General features: G+C 41.5%; 1 protein-coding gene across 6 annotated transcripts in view; it reads right to left on the bottom strand.

Moving 5' to 3' along the window:
- The window catches only part of ATP8A2 (ATPase phospholipid transporting 8A2), a 344,031-nt gene that overhangs the window by 16,927 nt on the left and 309,144 nt on the right, over positions 1–17,960 (bottom strand). For all 6 annotated transcript variants that reach the window (XM_074568973.1, XM_074568941.1, XM_074568962.1 and 3 more), the window contains 2 exons: positions 13,098–13,186; positions 7,086–7,190 (listed from right to left, as the gene is read on the bottom strand). In XM_074568973.1, the coding sequence (XP_074425074.1) occupies positions 7,086–7,190; positions 13,098–13,186 (194 nt within the window). The remainder of the gene's footprint in view (positions 1–7,085; positions 7,191–13,097; positions 13,187–17,960) is intronic.

Here is a 17,960-nt window from a genome sequence, read left to right as displayed (position 1 = left end):
CAACAACCCTAAGAAAATAATAAATGAGATCTCTCTTTGCTCGGAGTGCCTTCCGTTTCTAAGCACTGCAAACATTAAGCATGTGCTTACGCATTTCATTACAAGGGGGAGCGGGCATCATTGTAAGTGGTACCAAAGCCAACTAACTTAAACACAAAGCTGAAGCTGCCCAGTTTTGCCTTCAACCTTTCCAAAATGTGGGAATTGACTCAGTTTAAACATCTGACAAGCAGAAAAGGCTAAGTGTGTCTTGCTGCTGTTCAGCTATCCTCCTTTTGGTATCAGTGCTATTTACTTCTTGTCTGTAAGTGCCTCACTTTGCACTTACTCTAGTGGGTGCTTGGTCATATCCTCTACAGATAAGGTGGCAATACAGTTGCAATTATAACATTCTTTTCCTAATCACTCATTTTTTCAGAAGTAGTCACCTTGGAGGTTGAAGTTTTCCATGTTTGGTCTCTATGTAAAGGTGCTGTGTTGAGTTTTTTTGTTCATTCATTTGTTTTTTGTTTGTTTTTTAAATCCAATCTTTCTGGTTTAAAAAAAGTCCACTTACGTACATTGACTAAAGTTAAATGACTTCTGTGTTCAAAACCTCCAAACTCGTCCTTTCAGGGTTTTTCTTCCTTTTCTCTAGAGAAAAAAAAGCTAAAGAACAGCTCAGGACAACAACAAAAAGTGGTGAACTTTGGAAGTGTCTGGATACCATTTAGAGCAAAGCCCATGACATTTTGTTGATTTGCAGAAAAACAAATTGCTTTTCTTTAAGCTTTTAAGTATTTTGTAATTGTCCACTAAACATTTATTATCTAGTACAACTTCGGTTTTCTCGTCCTTACAACATGTAACTTAGTACTTTGTTCGTCGCCACGAATCAGAATCATGAGTGTGGGCTGTCCTGCCTCTCTTCTGAGACGGGGTTAGCCAGCAGAGAAGCCCAGGCAGACTGCTGAAGCCATTAGGCTGGAATAGTTGTTATGGAGCAGTTCTCCCGCTGTGCAGCCTGGAGGGAAGATTTCTTCTTCTCTCCCCTGTGGAGATCCCCGGTACCCAACCCAGTAACTCAGGATTAAGCATTAGAAAGATTGGCCCCTTAATCAGTTTTAACTCTCATCTTGTTATGTTCTCTTTTTTCTAATCTTTCCTTTCAATTTACAGCTTCATTTTGGCCTTTGTGCTGATACTGTACCTCCATCAGCTTTGACTTTGCTAGCAGATTTGATCACAGCTCTAAATCCTTCTCCAGGTCACCAGGTTTTAACCCTATTTGTGCACTGGGTCTCCCTCAAGGTTACATGATAGGCACAATCAGGATATGAAATAATTAATTGCACTGGAGAAGGGGCATGTCAGCTCCAACTGGTTTGTGCTAGCAGCTGGGCACTTGGGTCCCCAGTGCCAGTGGGAGCATGACAGTTCCCCTTTCATCCCTCTGGCCAGCTTCTGAAAACCTCTCTGCCCTCTGCTCCTTCCCACCTCTGCCCCACGGCCTCCCCACTGCTCAACTCGGATAGAACCAAACCTAGTAATTTCAAGTGTCTCACACATAGGGGTTAGAAACGCCGGAGATTAACAGTACATATTAAAATGAGGAAATAATGTGACGATTCCTTACTGATATGGGACAGGAGGGAGAAAGAAAGGGGCAAGTGTAAAATAAAAAAAAATTATGCATTTTCCACCTACCATACATGAATGTTTACCATATGGAATCAAAGAATTTTTACAAAAACACTGATATCATTTTATGTGCTTTTTGCTAGTAAAAGGAGTCTAATATCTTTTTACTAGAAAAGTTGCAAGGAAAAATCATAAATATGCCAGTCACTTTGTTATGTATGCTGGTGGAGAAATCTCGCCTTTCCTTCCCAGAAATGGTGTGAAGAACATCTGGAAAAATTGATAAAAAGACTCTGAAACCTCAAAACCAAAATACACCTCTCCCCTCTTCAACCTCATTTTACGGTCAGCTGCACTGGATGGGCGAGATTCAGATCACAGTCACACACATCCTGGGTAAATACGCTGAAGCCAACACATTCATGAAACAAGAATTTGGCTCCAAGCATCTAATGCCGTTTAACCAGTTGAACATACAAGACAGTTTGTTTCAGACGAGATTCATTGTACCTGCTGATGTGAAGGGGCCTTACTGGCACCGTCCCCCTATTCAAGCAGATGTAATTTGAAATGCATCAATAAAAGAGACAAAGCGCTTTGAAATATAATGAGCCCAAGCCTTGTTTCTCTTGATCTTAATGAAAAAGCTCACCACTTCCTCAGGAATCATGAGATCAGGTCCTCAGCTCATTCGTGGGTTTGTTAAGAGAAAAGTAAGTTTGTTCTACTATTTCTGCTCCTGCTGGCGCGAGGCTGAGGGCTCTGCCGCTCTCAGCTCCGTGCGCAGCCACAAGCCTGAGTCAGGTTTCCCACATTCTCCTCTTGCTCCTCCCCGGGGACCTGTGGAGTGGGTAAGTCTCCATGCGTACCCGTGTCAGCTCACCGATTACCCACCGGGTCAGACAGCTATTGAAATGAGATAGACATCTGCCCTCACCCACCAAATAAAACCGAGTCTAAGACAAATAAGATGGCTCACTCTCAGGGTGAGAGCTGGTCATGCGCGTTTCACTAAAGCAACAGAGTTAGATTAGTGAAAAGTACTGAAATGAAAGGGAATCTCCACCAGCGGGTGTCCTTGTTGAAGGCAGCAGTTCCCCACAGTCTCTCCACTCTGTTTTAGGTATACTGAAAACCAGTATTCGTTTTATGAAATGGAGACAAAAGAAAGAGGCGGAAGCGGGCACGTGAAAGTGGCAAGAGTAAAAAGACATACTGAAAAACGTTGCACAAACGCACACTGCAGTGCAATTCCAAGACAGAGAAACCCTCTGAAACAGGAAATCTACTGTCGCAAAGAGGGTGCTGCACAGCTTTGCTTGCTCTCCATTACTTGGTCAGTGGAGCAATAAAGTGACATGGGTTTCCAAAGTAAAGTTTGCTTTGGTCCCTAATCAGGCTTTACTCCACCTGAACTCCTGCTGACTTCAATAAGAGGTTAGATGGAGTGAAAAGTGAATGAGGACTTGAAGATCTGGCCCTTTATGAGCCAAGATTTAGTTGTAAACTTATTTAAAGACACAAAAGTCTCTGCAGCTGAACTCAATGCCACTTTTGAGTATAAACCTGTAGAAAACCTGTTTGTTTTCTTTGTGTAAATCTTGCATGTTAACATGATTAGGTCTGCTGGGCAGGTGTCTCCACATGTCCATGTTTGCTTTGGCACAAGAGCTGCTCCTCTCACCTCTCCAAATTCATGTAAATTTAGTGTTAAATCCTGCCCTTTGTTACATGAGAGTGCCAGGGAGCCCCTCTCCCTTCCCGCACCAAGGTTTGCTCACGTCGCAGCTGGGCTGGAGTCCAGCCCAGTGCTGCTGGGTGCCAGGCTGGGGAGGGCGAGCACAGGTACTCATCTTCCACCAGCAGCGTGGGATCCATCACCAGCCCCTTACTGCACAATCCCTCCTTTGCTTCTCCAGCTATTTCTGGAGTTGCCAGTTTTCCAGATACTTGCTTCCCCTGATGAAATCCCCTGCTCCTGGATTCATCCGATTTTGCAATCATTCCAGCTTCCACAAAAAGGAAGTTTTTAGCTGTCTAGATGAGATATACAGAGAAATGCGAACATAACCTTTCACAGCTCAAAACAATACACTTGATATAATCTCCAAGCATCACTCTAGTGTTATTTGCAAGGTTTTTGGGACCCAGCTGTAGTGCTCAGGGTGCCGATGCTCTCCCCTGTGCTGACCAGACACCCCTTGATCTACCACTCGCCTTGCTGTTTGCTCCCAGCCATGGGAAAGGCAAAAGTTTGCATCTGCTTTTTTAGATCAATACAAGCAAATTCAATTTTAGAAAATGCTCAAAGGGGCTAAGATCCAGAGGATGTAATTAATAACCAGCGAAGACATTTTTTATTAACCTGGAAAAATGTGTCTAGCAAGGATAGTTGGCAGGCTGAAGACCCTCTTAAGACAGAATACGCATATTTAGGTAACAAGTGGCACATGCAGATCTCCCTGCACTCCTTCCTCAAGTGCAGTGAGGACCCACGTGCTATCCTGCTCACATTTTACAGAAATTCAGCTGAGCCATGGCAAACTGTTGTGCAAGCCTAGATGCACTCACTGCTTTCTGGGCTTTGCAAATTGCTTTTTGTTTAGCAGATTAATCCTAAACATCCAGATCTTGCACCTCATTTTTTGTCTAAGGTCTAGGCAATGATAAAAGCAATTAGCTCCCTAAATCCTTCTCTTATCTGTAATTGGGTGTGATTTTCTCTTGTTTGTTTGTGAAAAACACTGAATAAAAATAGTGTCCACTCTGTGGGCCAGGAAAATAGATCCTGATGACAGCCAGCTTATCTTCCACAGCCGCCTGAACAAACCAACACCTAATGGGTAAGTTTTCAGGAACACTGCCAACCAAGAACTAACACTGTTACTTGGAGGTAACAGATGGACCCATGCAGTTTTAAGGCAGCTCTCCACTTTCCATTAGAAATGAGGAGACTCCGGTTACTTCCCCTTCCTGCATAGTGTCACGTTGCCAGCAATGGGGCTGCGGGCAGGAGGGGACAGCAGCGCATGTGCCTCACACCACTTGTTTCCACTGGCTTCAAGGAACATTTTTTAAAAATAAAGAACGTGAACCAGAGGGGCTGTAACCACAGAAAGTTCCCACTCTGCCTCTTTCCCACCCTCACTTTTCCCTTTGGACAAGCGCAGGATTTCTAGCAGGTGTGAAAGAGCCAGGAGACAAACAAAAGAGATAAAAGACAGAACAACTCTGAAGAGCACTCAGGAGGCCACATCACAAGCACAGCACACCAGCTCCTAGCAGGCAGAGGCACTCTACCATTATCTAGTTCACAGATGGACCACCCAGAAAATCTGGGAGCAATTAGGAAGGAGAACAAACAAATGCATGGAAACAAGAGGGGGGGAGGGAGAATGGGAAGGAGGGCCAGAAGGGATTCCTTACATCATCTCCATGCAAGCGTTTCGAGAATGAAGTGAAGCTATATGGAGGAGGAATGCGGATGAAAGAGTTTGCAGTGAGAATGCAATAAAGTAAAAGGCTATGAAAACATGTAGCGTATGAATGAATTACAACATGGCCATTAAATTTACAGAAAGTCAGGACAGTGTAAACAGAGAAGAAACCCATCAAGTTCTTGGGAGACACATACACACACACATATAAACAGATCTAACGCTTGCTGTTTCTCTCACTATTGTGTGTGTCAACCCGCCTTGCAACCCAGGGATTCATCAGGCAAAAAGCTGACTCACTCTCTGGCTGTCAATAACTGGCACTAAATACCGGCAGGAAAACACAAACACTACAAACCAACAGCAATGCAACTTTACACCCTGCGCATGGATAAGAACCACAGCAGCGGCCAAGGGGCTCGTACAACCACAGCTGGGTGCCTGGGAACAGCTCTGCTGGCCTGGATTCCACTTGCCTGGCATCTAGTCGGTCTATCAGTCAGCACCTCACAACACCATGGTACACCTTTCTCGCCTGGCAGGCTCACGTGATTTCAGTACCAAATGCTTTGTCTCCGACTGACTTCAAGGTGACTGCTCATCCCTCTAAAAACAAGGCCTATTTTTAATTAAATGTCTGATTTCAGGCATCTTTGTTGGCTTTAATCATGGCATAGAAGGTTGCTTTTGTTGACCAGTGCCGCAAAGTTTGCCTTTTCTTTTTAAATTATTTGATGTGCAGTTTGTGACTTTTGCAAGTAAGCACAATTTACAAACTGTGTTTTGTAGGATCCAAAAGTCACAGCAGAAAAATGACTCAAAAACTGAACAAACCAAGTGTTTTGAAGTGATCTTAATCAATAACACTGTGTTTACTTTGTCTTGGCCTCTGAGAAGCAAACTCTGGTCACTAAGGACATCTTACAAACACATTAAAGTTCACACAAGCATTTTTTTAAAGCTTTTCAGTTTACTATAATCTTGGTGAACTCCCTGATAGTTTTCCCTAAAAATAGTGCTTATTAACTCACAAGTTCAGTTGAAAAATCCACTATCCTCTTGTCTTAGCAGCAGCTACAATATGGCAATTAGTTTACCTTAGAATAGACATCAAAGGCACAAAGGATGACCCTGCCCCAGAAGAACAAAATCTTTTAAAAGCCCCATTCCACTCAGTTTGCTAGTTTATAAGGTTTGCTAAAACCCAGTTTAATGATCATGTAGTTTCTTAGCAAGTCATGTGGTGCCATATTGTGTAAGGAACAGAAGAGTTAGTTCTAAAACCTTTTTGAACTTGGGGAGCTTTTCCAACCAGCTGATGCAGAACCACATTCTGAGATGGTAAATGAAACTGTTGGATGCAAAAGCCTCACTATGATTTTCTTTAGCTTCTTTCAGAAGAGACAGAAGTTCCCACAAAACACATACACTCCCCTTACAATGAAAGATTCAATAATAGCAATATGTTCAAGTCCATATGGTATGGATATAAGGGAGAGGCACAATGAGAAACTGAGAACCCTAAAAGCAGGGGCCTGCAAGCTGCAGTGGAAAAAAAGCAAAAGCATAAAAAAACTCTTAAGGTGAGACTGAACGAAGTTGTAGGGCACACTGGATTAGCCAGTTCTCCTTTTAGCTACAGTCTTCATACCCTGAGTTGCAGGCAGTTCCCTCCCCGACATGGTTATCAGAGTGAATTATTTATTTTTTTTTAAATGATTTACAGCAAAGTCCTTTCAAAAACAGTCTGGCCCAGTGGCCAGGTAACAGCACTACACATTACCAAGCAGGAGACTGAGCAGCAGTTTCTAACACAGCCTCACAGCAATACTGCAGGAGGTATGAAACTGGAAAGGCTGATTTTGGTGGGGGCAACAGACATATATGAAAAGGAACAACAATAAATGAATAATACAGGGCAGAAGCCTTCTTACCCTGTCTGGAATTAGATTTGAATGGCGAATGAGAAACAGAGAGGGGAGAGGACAAGAAGGGTATGTTTTAAACATTAGCATAGACTTGCCCCACCTCTTTCCATTACTATCACGAAGCATGGCTTTTCCCAGCTCCCTCGTCTTCGTCTCCAACTCCTGAACTTGCTCCAGCAAAGTTTTATGGTAGGTATGCTTGGCCCTGTACCATGAGGAAAAGACAAACAGAAAAACAATACAAAGAAGCCATGTGAACATTTGTTTTGCTACAAAGCACCAATTTTACCTCTCAGATGAGAGGTGCAGGGCTTTCCTTTGAACAATTTGGGAAATAAGGCACAGTGCATAGATGTCAACCTAGGTTCACAATACCTGGGAAACACTATGTAAGAAATGAGAAATCATAAGGACTTCAAATTCAGCAGAGCTCGGCTGCTTCAACACAACATTGAAAATCTAACCAAGCAGTAAAGCAACAGGACTGTGGAGACCTGACACTGCTGCCGTGGGACTGCTCAGGACCCAGGCATTCAGACAAAAGAGCTGGGATTCATTGAATATTCATGGCAGTAAAACATGATTCCACTCCGTCTTTTGAGCTATGCGTGGCACTGCTCTGAAAACCTGAGGAGTCTCAGATAATAATTGCCATTCAAACCCCTTTGTTTTCATTTATCAGTCTCACATGACTTGGAAAGGCACTTCTCTCCCCACTGAGCTTTCAAAGTGACAGTAACAAGACTGGCTGTGTCCTGTTTTCTCAGCTTGGGGATTCAAAGAACAATCCATGTACCACACACGCAACCAAAATGAAAACTACTTTTCAAAACACATCTGCATTTAAGAGGGGGCAAAAAAAAAAAAAAGAGAACAACAAAAGACAAAGCGTAGCAAAATCTGGAGGTAAAGAGTATCAGGATATACTTAGAAGAGCACTCTATTAAAACAAACCAAAGGTGTATGATTTGCAAGGGAACACCAGCCTACTGTGACAGAATAAGTCAGTAGCAAGGATATTTTTACAAAGCATAATGTTTCAAGAATGTGAGATTACCAATAGCTGCACAAAAATTAATTAGATTCAAGCTCTTATTAACTAGTTAGGCTAATGATTAGACTGGTCTCCTCTTTGAGGAAGAGAAACTATAGTGATTAAAACGACAAAGCTTTGAGCTATTAATTCTTATAATCTTTACAGTTGACTTGGCTATCTCACTCTAATTTGAGTAAATACATCGAAATTTTGACCTTGAACTCATCTCTTACCTTTTAAAGAGGCCACACCTACGACCGCAAACCTGAAGCCTGAGCATGTTCGGAACTTAAAATCCTTTATAACCAGTTTTCCCACAGACAAGAACACAGAAATCTACAAGTTATTCAATCTCTCCCAAGGCTGCATGTTTATCTTGCCATACACTATAAGAGATGAGAGATGTTCTTCTTTTCCCTTAGAGTGAATATTGAATTAAAAATTTAACAGAATAGAGCCTGATCAACAAAGTCCAATTAGTGCAGCACAGCACAAAAGCATTACACTGGTATTTCCACAATATGGAAAAAACACTGTTATCCTGAAGTTGAGGGTACTGAAGTATTTTGTTAAGTAGTGTGAAATGATGAAATATTTAGGCTCTGCTGTGGCTGGGTATCCATAAAGCAACAATAAACTCTCAGGTAATTGTTATGCATTGAGTCACTCCTCCACTTGGAAGCAAAAGCATCCATGGAAGAGCCAGTAATTAAGTGTTTATAAAAAGGGCCTGAGCTAACCTTATCCATGCGTTTCTCCAAAAACAAGTACTAAAATATGGTATTACGATTGCCTCAGAGTCTGGGTTGCTCCCATCAAAGTCAACTGCAAATATTACAAGGACTGCTAGCAACAGAATTGGATACTTCATGTTGTTTCACAACAGCACATTATTAATTTTTGATACACAAAAATACAGGTAGAAGGTCTTAGCTTTTACCTTGTACTTTACAAGTGGCATTAGATGCACAATGAGTCCTTAATAAATTATGAGATCTTGTGTTTGATGTTACTGTTCAGCTGAAATTTGATATGTTACAAAAAGACAAACTCATCTTTTCCTCACACACTGGGATATTAAGATCATGGACCATAAGAACAGGCAAAGGCTTATCTTTGGTTACCTTACAATAAAGGCTTATCTTATATTTTGGGTGGCTCTTCCCCTTCCAAGCCAGGGAAGCGCACAGCTTCACCTCCCTGCCCTAGGAGGATATTTAGGGGGTTCCGGAGGCCAGAATCTGCCAGAGAGAAGCTTGGTTCCATTCATAAACTTTTCTCAAACATGACGCCACCTCTACTCTGGCTCATTATCCTCAACACTGTTTTAGGAGTCTTGTGCTCCAGGGACTGCAAGCATGTGCAAAGATGGGAAGAGCTCCTCATACCTCCTCTCTTATTTGCACTGTGGAGCTGGCTAGTGCAACACGCTTCTCTGCCCATGGCAAAAAAAAAAGGTACATGAAGATTCTGGTAATTATTGGACAGCTCAGAAAATTTTTCACTGTAAGTATTGAGACAAAAATTATTAATAAATTCTTGCCCTCTTGCCTAATTTTGCTGGAAAGCACTCTGTGTTTTTTATGATTCCCACATAGCTTTGTGGCTTAGCTATTTTGAGACCTCCTAGCACCAGTGACATGTATTCAAGTGACACGTGCCAACTGTGAGGAAGCACTCACACCTTATAAAGCTCTCTTCATTTCAATGGTAGCACAACCGGGCCTTTTATAGGGCAAAAACCAAATCCAAACTAAGCCACTGAATTCAGGGTAGTGGATCAAAGTTAACAATGTGGTATTGCAGCCAAGTATTAATAATAAGCTTCCTTCTCTTTTTAAAGAGTTTTCCACATTTCCTTGATTTACTTAAAAAGAAAAAAAAGTAAACAAAAAAGCCTGGAGCTGCAGGGAACATGGGAGATAAGAGGTGTGTTGACAACTGTAGCCTGTGTAACAAAGGGAACGTGTAAAACTAGCTCTTGCTTCCAGCATTACAAGTTTTGATAGCAGATGCAGCACAGCAGTTTAGAAACAAAGACTTGTATGGGTTTGAAACACACTTTCCTATCCCTTTTAACCTTCTTCCAGACAAAAACTCTGTACCGAATTTATGGTTTACTGGCAGTATTTTTTACTGAAATTAAGCATGTACCTTTTGGGTCACATGGATGCTCTTTCTGTGGACATATGCTTCATGTTGAAGAGAAACTGAAAGGGATACATTCCATGACCATTAGAAGTCGGAGCTGCTGGAATTTTATGGCCAAAACCAAATTCTGCTGAATTACAGACAGCAGTGTGGTGTAACCACTGCTGTGGAAATCTGCCGGCTGATTTCCAGAGGCCTTGGGCTCAAGTTTTGAATGGCAAGCCTCTTGGAAAGGAAACAGACCTTTACTCCTTCCATATGGCAGTGCTGATAGCTATGTCATTTCATTTATCCTAGTTAAAATGTTAATGGTGTTAATTTTTCAGTGATGGTTTAAAAAAAAAAAAAGGTAGTCCTGCTTGGAGAACAGATTTTTTGCTTAATGTTGATAGGAGCCTTCTGTTTAAAGTCTGTTGGGAAAATATCCAGTATATCAATCATACACATTTGTCTCGAGAGCTTCACAATCTCTGTACATTCTTGGTCTGAAATACTGAAAGGATTATGTTGCTGAGATTTCTCTAAGAAAGATTAAGGAACAGGCTGAGTCAGTAACAGAGTTTTAAATGAGTAATAGCTGAGGATGAGCCTGCCTTGGTCTGGCCTGTTTTACAATTCTAGAGTCATTTAGGCCAAGGCCTGATAAGAACAGACGACAACATTGGGACGTTCAACTATCATAAAAACATTTCGAAAACTAAAGCTTAATCTTGGACTCCCAAATGTCTATTTGATCCTTGATGCTGCAAAACATTTCAGCTCCTCTTCAGCTTTAATCACAAAAGTAGTCCCACTGACTCCTAAGCAGGCAATTTTAAATAATACCTGACACAGGAGCAGGGCCTGTTATGCTAAAATGAATTCTATTTTTTTTTTTTTCCAGAGCTTTTAAAAGCAGGTCATAGACATGGCTAAGTATCTAAATTTAAACATTCTGGCCTCAGCTTTAGAATTTTAAAATAATTTTTCAATTGGAGAACTTTAATGAGTGTAACAAAACCCCTCTAGTGTGCTAGACTATTAAATCATAGTTTGGCCCGAACAGAAATTTTACATTATGATACCTAGTTTTAATTTCAGCAGTGTAGCTTGTGAAAATTAAGCTGAGGAAGAAGAACACAGGAAAACATTTAAGAAGTACTTACTGATTGGTAGATTTGCCTACTACCGGTTTAACTTAGCTGTGCTATCAACCCCATAGGAACTAAAAAAGATTTTCAGCATGCATGTGGCCTGATTTATACATTTACGACAGTGTTTGAAATGCACCTGTGTTTGGGAAACTTTCTGCTTTTTCCACCATTTTCTGCATTTCTCTGTAAAGAAGACTGGTGGACTTGGCCGTGTTAGGTTTACAGTTGGACTCGATCTTAAAGGTCTTTTCCCACCTAAATGATTCTATGATTCAAAGAATCTTCCTTGGCTGATTGACAGCTCATTCCTGGAGAAACGTGTTACAATGCTTTCATTTCGAGTCTTTGTGACAAGAGACAAGCTAACCTATATTCTCTCTTCACTCCAGCTAGGATCTGACTTTTCGCCCCAGAGCTGGAATGCCCTGGGTACTCCTTGCACGAGGTATTATATATCCATGTAACAAAACCTTCTTGGTTGTAACACAGCTTTCTAAGGGAAAGGATGAAAGCGTGCTGAATACACTAAAAAGCAAGGTGCACAAAACACCAGCAATTCTAAATGAAAACAATACTTCTGCATTTCAAATTGCAGTGGTAGAGGAGGTAAGTTGCTTCTCTGTCCTGGTCTCAGCTGGGATAATTTTCTTTCTAGTAGCTGTTGCATTTTGGGTTTGGTGAGAATGATGCTAACAGTACATACTGTTTTAGTTGTTGCCAGGTGATGTTTTACATTAGTCTAGGACTTTTTCAGCTTCCCATAGAAGCTGAGAGGGAGCATAGACAGAACAAGCTGGCCAATGGAATATTCCATGCCATAGCGTCATGCTCAGTATATAAACGGGGGTTCGCCAGACGGCAGGGATCCTCCATCACTGCTTAGGTGGGGCTGGGCAATCCATCACCGGGTGGTGATAGTGACTTGTGTTGTAGTAGCTTCTTTTGTATATTGTTTTACTATTATTATTGTTATTGTCCTTTTCCATTAGTGTTCTATTAAACTGCCTTTATCTAAATCCACGAGGTTTGGTTGGGGTTTCTCCCCACACACTTTCTCACTCTTCTCCCTGCCCTTCTGGGGAGGAGGGGGAGAAGTGAGCAGGTGGTTGCATGGTGCTAGTTGCCAACTGGGGTTAAACCATGACAGTCCCTTTAAATCAAAGCTCTTGAAATCGCTTGCCTTTCTGCAATGCTTTGAATCCACAGAGTTTTAAGAGAGGGGGATTGCAGAGGCTTGTATTTCACAAGGGTTGTTCCTCCTCTCTGGGCAGGGAAGGAATCATTAAGACCTTACTTCAGCTTCAGAGTGCAGAGTATTGCTCTTCTCTCAGTGAAGTCTTGGAAGACCCCCTGTTGAAAGAGGACCTAAAAAGCAGATGACAAAGAACTGGGAGCTTTCTGGTATGGATTATAGTGCTGCATTTTTACTTTCTACCACACCTTAGTCAAAATGAACAAATTATTTGCTCCTTTTTAAGAATAGGAAATCTCTGATGTCTGATTGAAATCTGCCTTTAACTAAAGGGTATACAACACAAATAATCATAAGATGAAACACCTTCATTACTCAGGCAAGGCTGCCTCCTTCAGATTCAGGACTAACCGTTCTCTCACGTTGCTGGTTGGATTGGCAGGTGAGAAATGACTCCCATTTCCCTTTGCTCTTCCAGAAGAGTATCACCATTTTGCATTCACTGAAAGGCTTCATAGTTCTTTACAGAACAATACCAGACTAGACAATATGTGCATACAGAATAATTTCTATAACATTGAGGACTGGTTCAGTACTTACGCTGTCCATGCCACGTCTTTAACAAGGCACGCAGTGGGCACGAGAAACAAGCCAAACCAGAAGTATCCACATCTTAACACCATTCCAGCCTGCAAAGAAAACAAACAAATAAATCATGAGTATTTTCAAGCCATTACCTGTCAAGTGGTTGTTTACAAGGAAAAGGTAGAATGATGGCATCAAACAGGTACTGCATCCATGGATCTGGGTGATGTTGAAATTCAGTGGTGGTGCTAAGTCTCATCAACACTTAACAGAACATAGGCCTATAATTAACAGACAGCAATGCCATTTCTCATTGTGATCACTCTTCATGATCTTAAATTCATTAGAAATTTTCAAGAAATCAAGTGTTTTGACCAAATCCTCCACTGATATTCATTTATGGATCCTGACAGACACATTTTTCACTCGTGGAGAAGTGCAAAGTATATTTAGCTTGCACTTTTGACTATCTTTTGTGCCCTTTGCTTACTCTTTCTACGCACCAGTCTAGATCTCTGAGCAGCATCAAACTGACAAGAAAAAAAAATACATTTCTCACTAAAATGTTTCAGCCATATTCCACTTAAGTACAGCACTTCCTGTCCAAACTACTGCTGCCTGAAACCCAGAGTGGGAAAGATTCACTCCTGTCCTGCAAATGGCTTTTTTTACAAACAAAAGAGCTCAAAGTTTATATTTACGTTTTTCTCATTGTTGCAATGCTTGAAAAGAAAGCTTGGTAGGATTTGAGAAGGAAGATATCTGGAAACTGTGCAAGTCCCAGCATACACATATGCTTATGGGACAAAGTTGAAATATAGCACTATTTACAGAAATGCTATTTTAAATCATTAGACTCTTAAAGATAAATTAATGGTAAGTAAGGCCCAGGGGTTTGCTACACGGAAGACTTAAGACGACCTCACCATCTCCTGCATGCACATACACACAGTTCCTGTAAGAATCATTGAAGTTCTCTAGTACATTAGAAACAGAAAAGGTGGGGTTTTTTCCTCTAATGACTCGCATGCAGCACAGCTAAAACAGGGGCTGAAAGTGTCAACAGCATTTCCAGTGGCCAGCCACATTTTGCTCTCTTGCCAGTTATGGACACTGACTCATCCCTTTCCCAAAAGCTTTACTTCTCAATATTTTGTATGCCACATACCATACACACACACACGTATCTACTGTTGTCCGTGTACCATGTCGCCGAAGGCAGGGAGGTCTGTACCCATGGACACTGAATTAAAGCAGCTGTCTCACCAGTGTAACACAGGCTTGGCTGTCTCAGCTGTGCCTCACAGCTGCAGCACCCAAGAGAGCAGCAGCCTGCAATGCTGAAGTGTCAGGGCATTTTACAGACAAAGTTCAGCTACAGAACATGGAACCAAACAAAATGTCTAGTAGCCTTTGAAATACATTGTGAGAAGAAAAATATTTGTAATTATACCCTTTGTAAGACAAAGGTGGTTTATCACAACAGAAGGAACTTCCACCACTCACTACAGCAAAGCTTTAAAACTGAGAAAAGCCATCACATTGCACTGCCAGAACATCCACCAGTAGCAGCCAGCATCTTCTCCTGGTGTGGATCTCTGCTTAAAGTTGTTCACCTCCCAATCCAGTCATGTTTAACAGCAACTTGCTGTTGGATTGCCAAGTAGCGAGTACTTCCAAAAGCGTTTTTCACTTTTGAACGTTAAATCCTCCATGACGCTGCTGGACTGACAGGTGAGTGGTAAATCTTGTACTGAAACCAAGAGCGAGCTAGACTGTGCTAAAACATTTACGGACACTTTGCCACCCACACAGACAGTAAGCAAACACATTCCAGCCCCAGAATCAGCTCACAGTTATTTGTGAGCCCTCATGCTTACTTTAGCATGAGAATGCCAAAAGCATACGGGCAGTTTTGATCTATGCTTATTTAAGGAAAAGGATGTGCAGGAATAAGAGGGAAATCTTAACTTTATTGTTAGCCAAAGAGTGAACTGTAATAATACAGTGCCAAAACATAATGGGATTTATCCTTGTGCTTTGCTTTACTTTGGCTGTGACCCTGCAAGTGCTAGCAGTATAATCACACTGGCGTTTCCACTGACCACCCTCCCATCGCCTGTGCTACTAAAGGCTAAAAAGGGCCATAGTAATCTATATGCATTTTGTGCTATTTTTGGTTCAAATATTTTACGTTCTACTTTTAGCTTTTCTAGCCAAAAGCAATTCAACACACTATCAAAGTGCAGAAAAATCTGAATATGTGTTCAGTAGAAGTTTAAATGTTATTGTTGTTATAAATGTTGACATCTCCCTCAATGGCTATGAATTTGGACATCTCACGTGTTAAGCTCGACAACAAAAAATTGTCAAGCCAAATACTTTTTGCCTGCAATTATACGTTTTACTCAAGTATTATTCTGTCCAAAAACTGCACCATAACAGTAAAACTATTCATCACATCTGAACCCTGTCAGATACTCACTTTACTACCAGCGAGCCTTTTTCCACCCAACCCTCTCCAACATTTTACTCCATTCCTGAGCTCATCTGGAAGGCTTCTTCCCTGCTCATCTCTAGTTTCCTTTTGGAGTTATATGAGTGCTATGCTGCAGGACAGTGGACTTGTTTGTCTTGTACGCACAGCTCTGCCTCTAAATTCTGCCTCCTCTCCGGCAGGGTTACACCATCTGCTCACAGAATGGGAACTCTTCAGCAGAGGATTCACTGGAAACCACCTAACATGTTCTGGGGACATCCACAGACAGTATTTTTAGGATATTCTACAACTTGTGGGATAGAGGGCTGGGGTTACAACCAGAAGCTATAGTAAGAGCACCCATATATCGCAACAAAGCATTCCTCAGGCTTCACAGCTGTTGCTGTGCTCCATTCCAGTTCTTCATCTATTCATGACAGCAGTGGAGACAGTGCTGTAACACACCTTCAGCAAAACATGGCATTTCCATACCCATTCCCAATGAGTAACATGCTTCAGCTATAAGTTACCTCCCCCACATAAGAAAAACAGAGCTACTAAACAGGAACCACTACCATTTTTTTTTTCTTTTTTAGGTCACAGGGAGGAGAATAAATAGTTTGTTTTTCAAACAAATTCAAAATTTGACCAGCTCTGTCATCACACAGACCCCACAATATGCAACTAAGTAATTTTTTTCTATCTACTGATGTAAACATTAGTGATTAGCACATCCAACGCCAACTACCAGAAACCATTCATCACACGGCACCCCCAAAACACTCAAGACTAATGCAAGTCCTCCTGCTGAAGACACTGCAGCTTGAACTGTTGCCATCAGTAGACTGTCTTCCGAGCACTGATGAGGCTGCCACAGTAAAACAAGCTCGTTTCAGAGAAGTGATAACATTTGTTAAAATGAAAGAATGGGAACAAGGGAAAAAAAAGCTTAGCTCCAGTTATTTCAACTGAGGAGCAAACAATTTAGATTCCAATACCTTTAATCTCTTGTAAACTGGTTGGTAAGGGTGGGTGCTTTCTTTTTTCTTTTAAAAGCAGCAAAAAATGCAATAGTATTGCCTAGTCAGAATGACTAGGAAGATCTGCTCTGTACTATTATTTTAGAAAGCCTAGGTTAAGGGTTTTTTGGTTGTGTTTGGGGACTTTTATTTGTTGGGGTTTTGTTTCTTTTAAATCAAGGACATGTTCTAGACAAGAATATCAAACGGGAAATAGATCGTTTTAAAAAAAATATCTTAAATTGCAATATGGAATTAATTTCAAACCCTTTTCTCCATTTTACTATTCTTTATTAGTATGCAAATAAGCATCATTCATAGTTTTACTGTTCAACCAATAGGTGGTGCCACTATTTTCAACAACTTCCAAGGAGAACAACAAGGCCAGAAGTGCTCAGGGGTAGGAAGACTGGTGTCCGGGCTGTTTTGGTATTCTTATCACAGCATGGTTAGACAACAACTGGGGACCAATAAATGATTCAGACAAACCAAACAAGGGCCTCAATCACCTCTGATCATTCAAGAAAAGTGAGACAAAATTTAAATTCATATTTTGAAAAATTAAAGCTTTTTATTACTTCATTTCCTCATATACCTGTGCAACCTAACTCTGATAAAAAATAGACAGCAGAAGCATAAGATCACAATGAGAACAGCTGGCTCTGTATTTACAGTGTGACAAAAATTACTACTGGAAGTGTACCTGGATCCTGATCAGAGCACTCTCCACAAGGCATGGATAAGGACCCAATAAGCTGCCCAATTATGGTTTCATATTAATTCAAATTCCAGCTTCATACACTAGAGATCCAAGTCTGACCTGCAGTCAAGTGATCGCAGTCAGGTTACTTTTGTCTTCACTAGGCAAACGTGGATGATAGCATGGCACTGCCTTTGGCAGCACTTGGGAAAGGAGGAGACAGGGAGAGGATGGCCACACGATTATTGTGAGAGGTTCACATACGATGACAGCACAAGTGTTCACTGCCATCACTGAGATACTATTGATCTAGACACCTGTGACACTGAAGGATCCGGCTGACAACAGACATGTGGCTGGAGCTACAGGTGCAACTCTTAAGACCCTTGGCCCTGCTGGTCCATCTGCATTGCCCCAGTAACCAAAGCAGAAAGCAGTCCATCACCAATAGACAGTTAATCCCACCTTAAGGTACTCAACTGAGGTGCACTGACATCTCTGCCAGTACCTCTCCTCCAGTTCTAGACCAGTGGCTTGGTCTGCGTACACCACTTGAGAAGGGCTAAAGCTGGGGCAGGGGAATCCCAGTTGGTCACTCTGCTCCCATCCCATATTAGGTAACACACTTGGAAGCATATTTATTATTCAGTCGACAAGGACAGCCTTCTTCAAAGCCTGAG

Source organism: Larus michahellis, chromosome 1 (assembly GCF_964199755.1).
Source record: "Larus michahellis chromosome 1, bLarMic1.1, whole genome shotgun sequence".
NCBI lineage: Eukaryota > Metazoa > Chordata > Aves > Charadriiformes > Laridae > Larus > Larus michahellis.
This window is presented reverse-complemented; position numbering and strand designations above follow the sequence as displayed.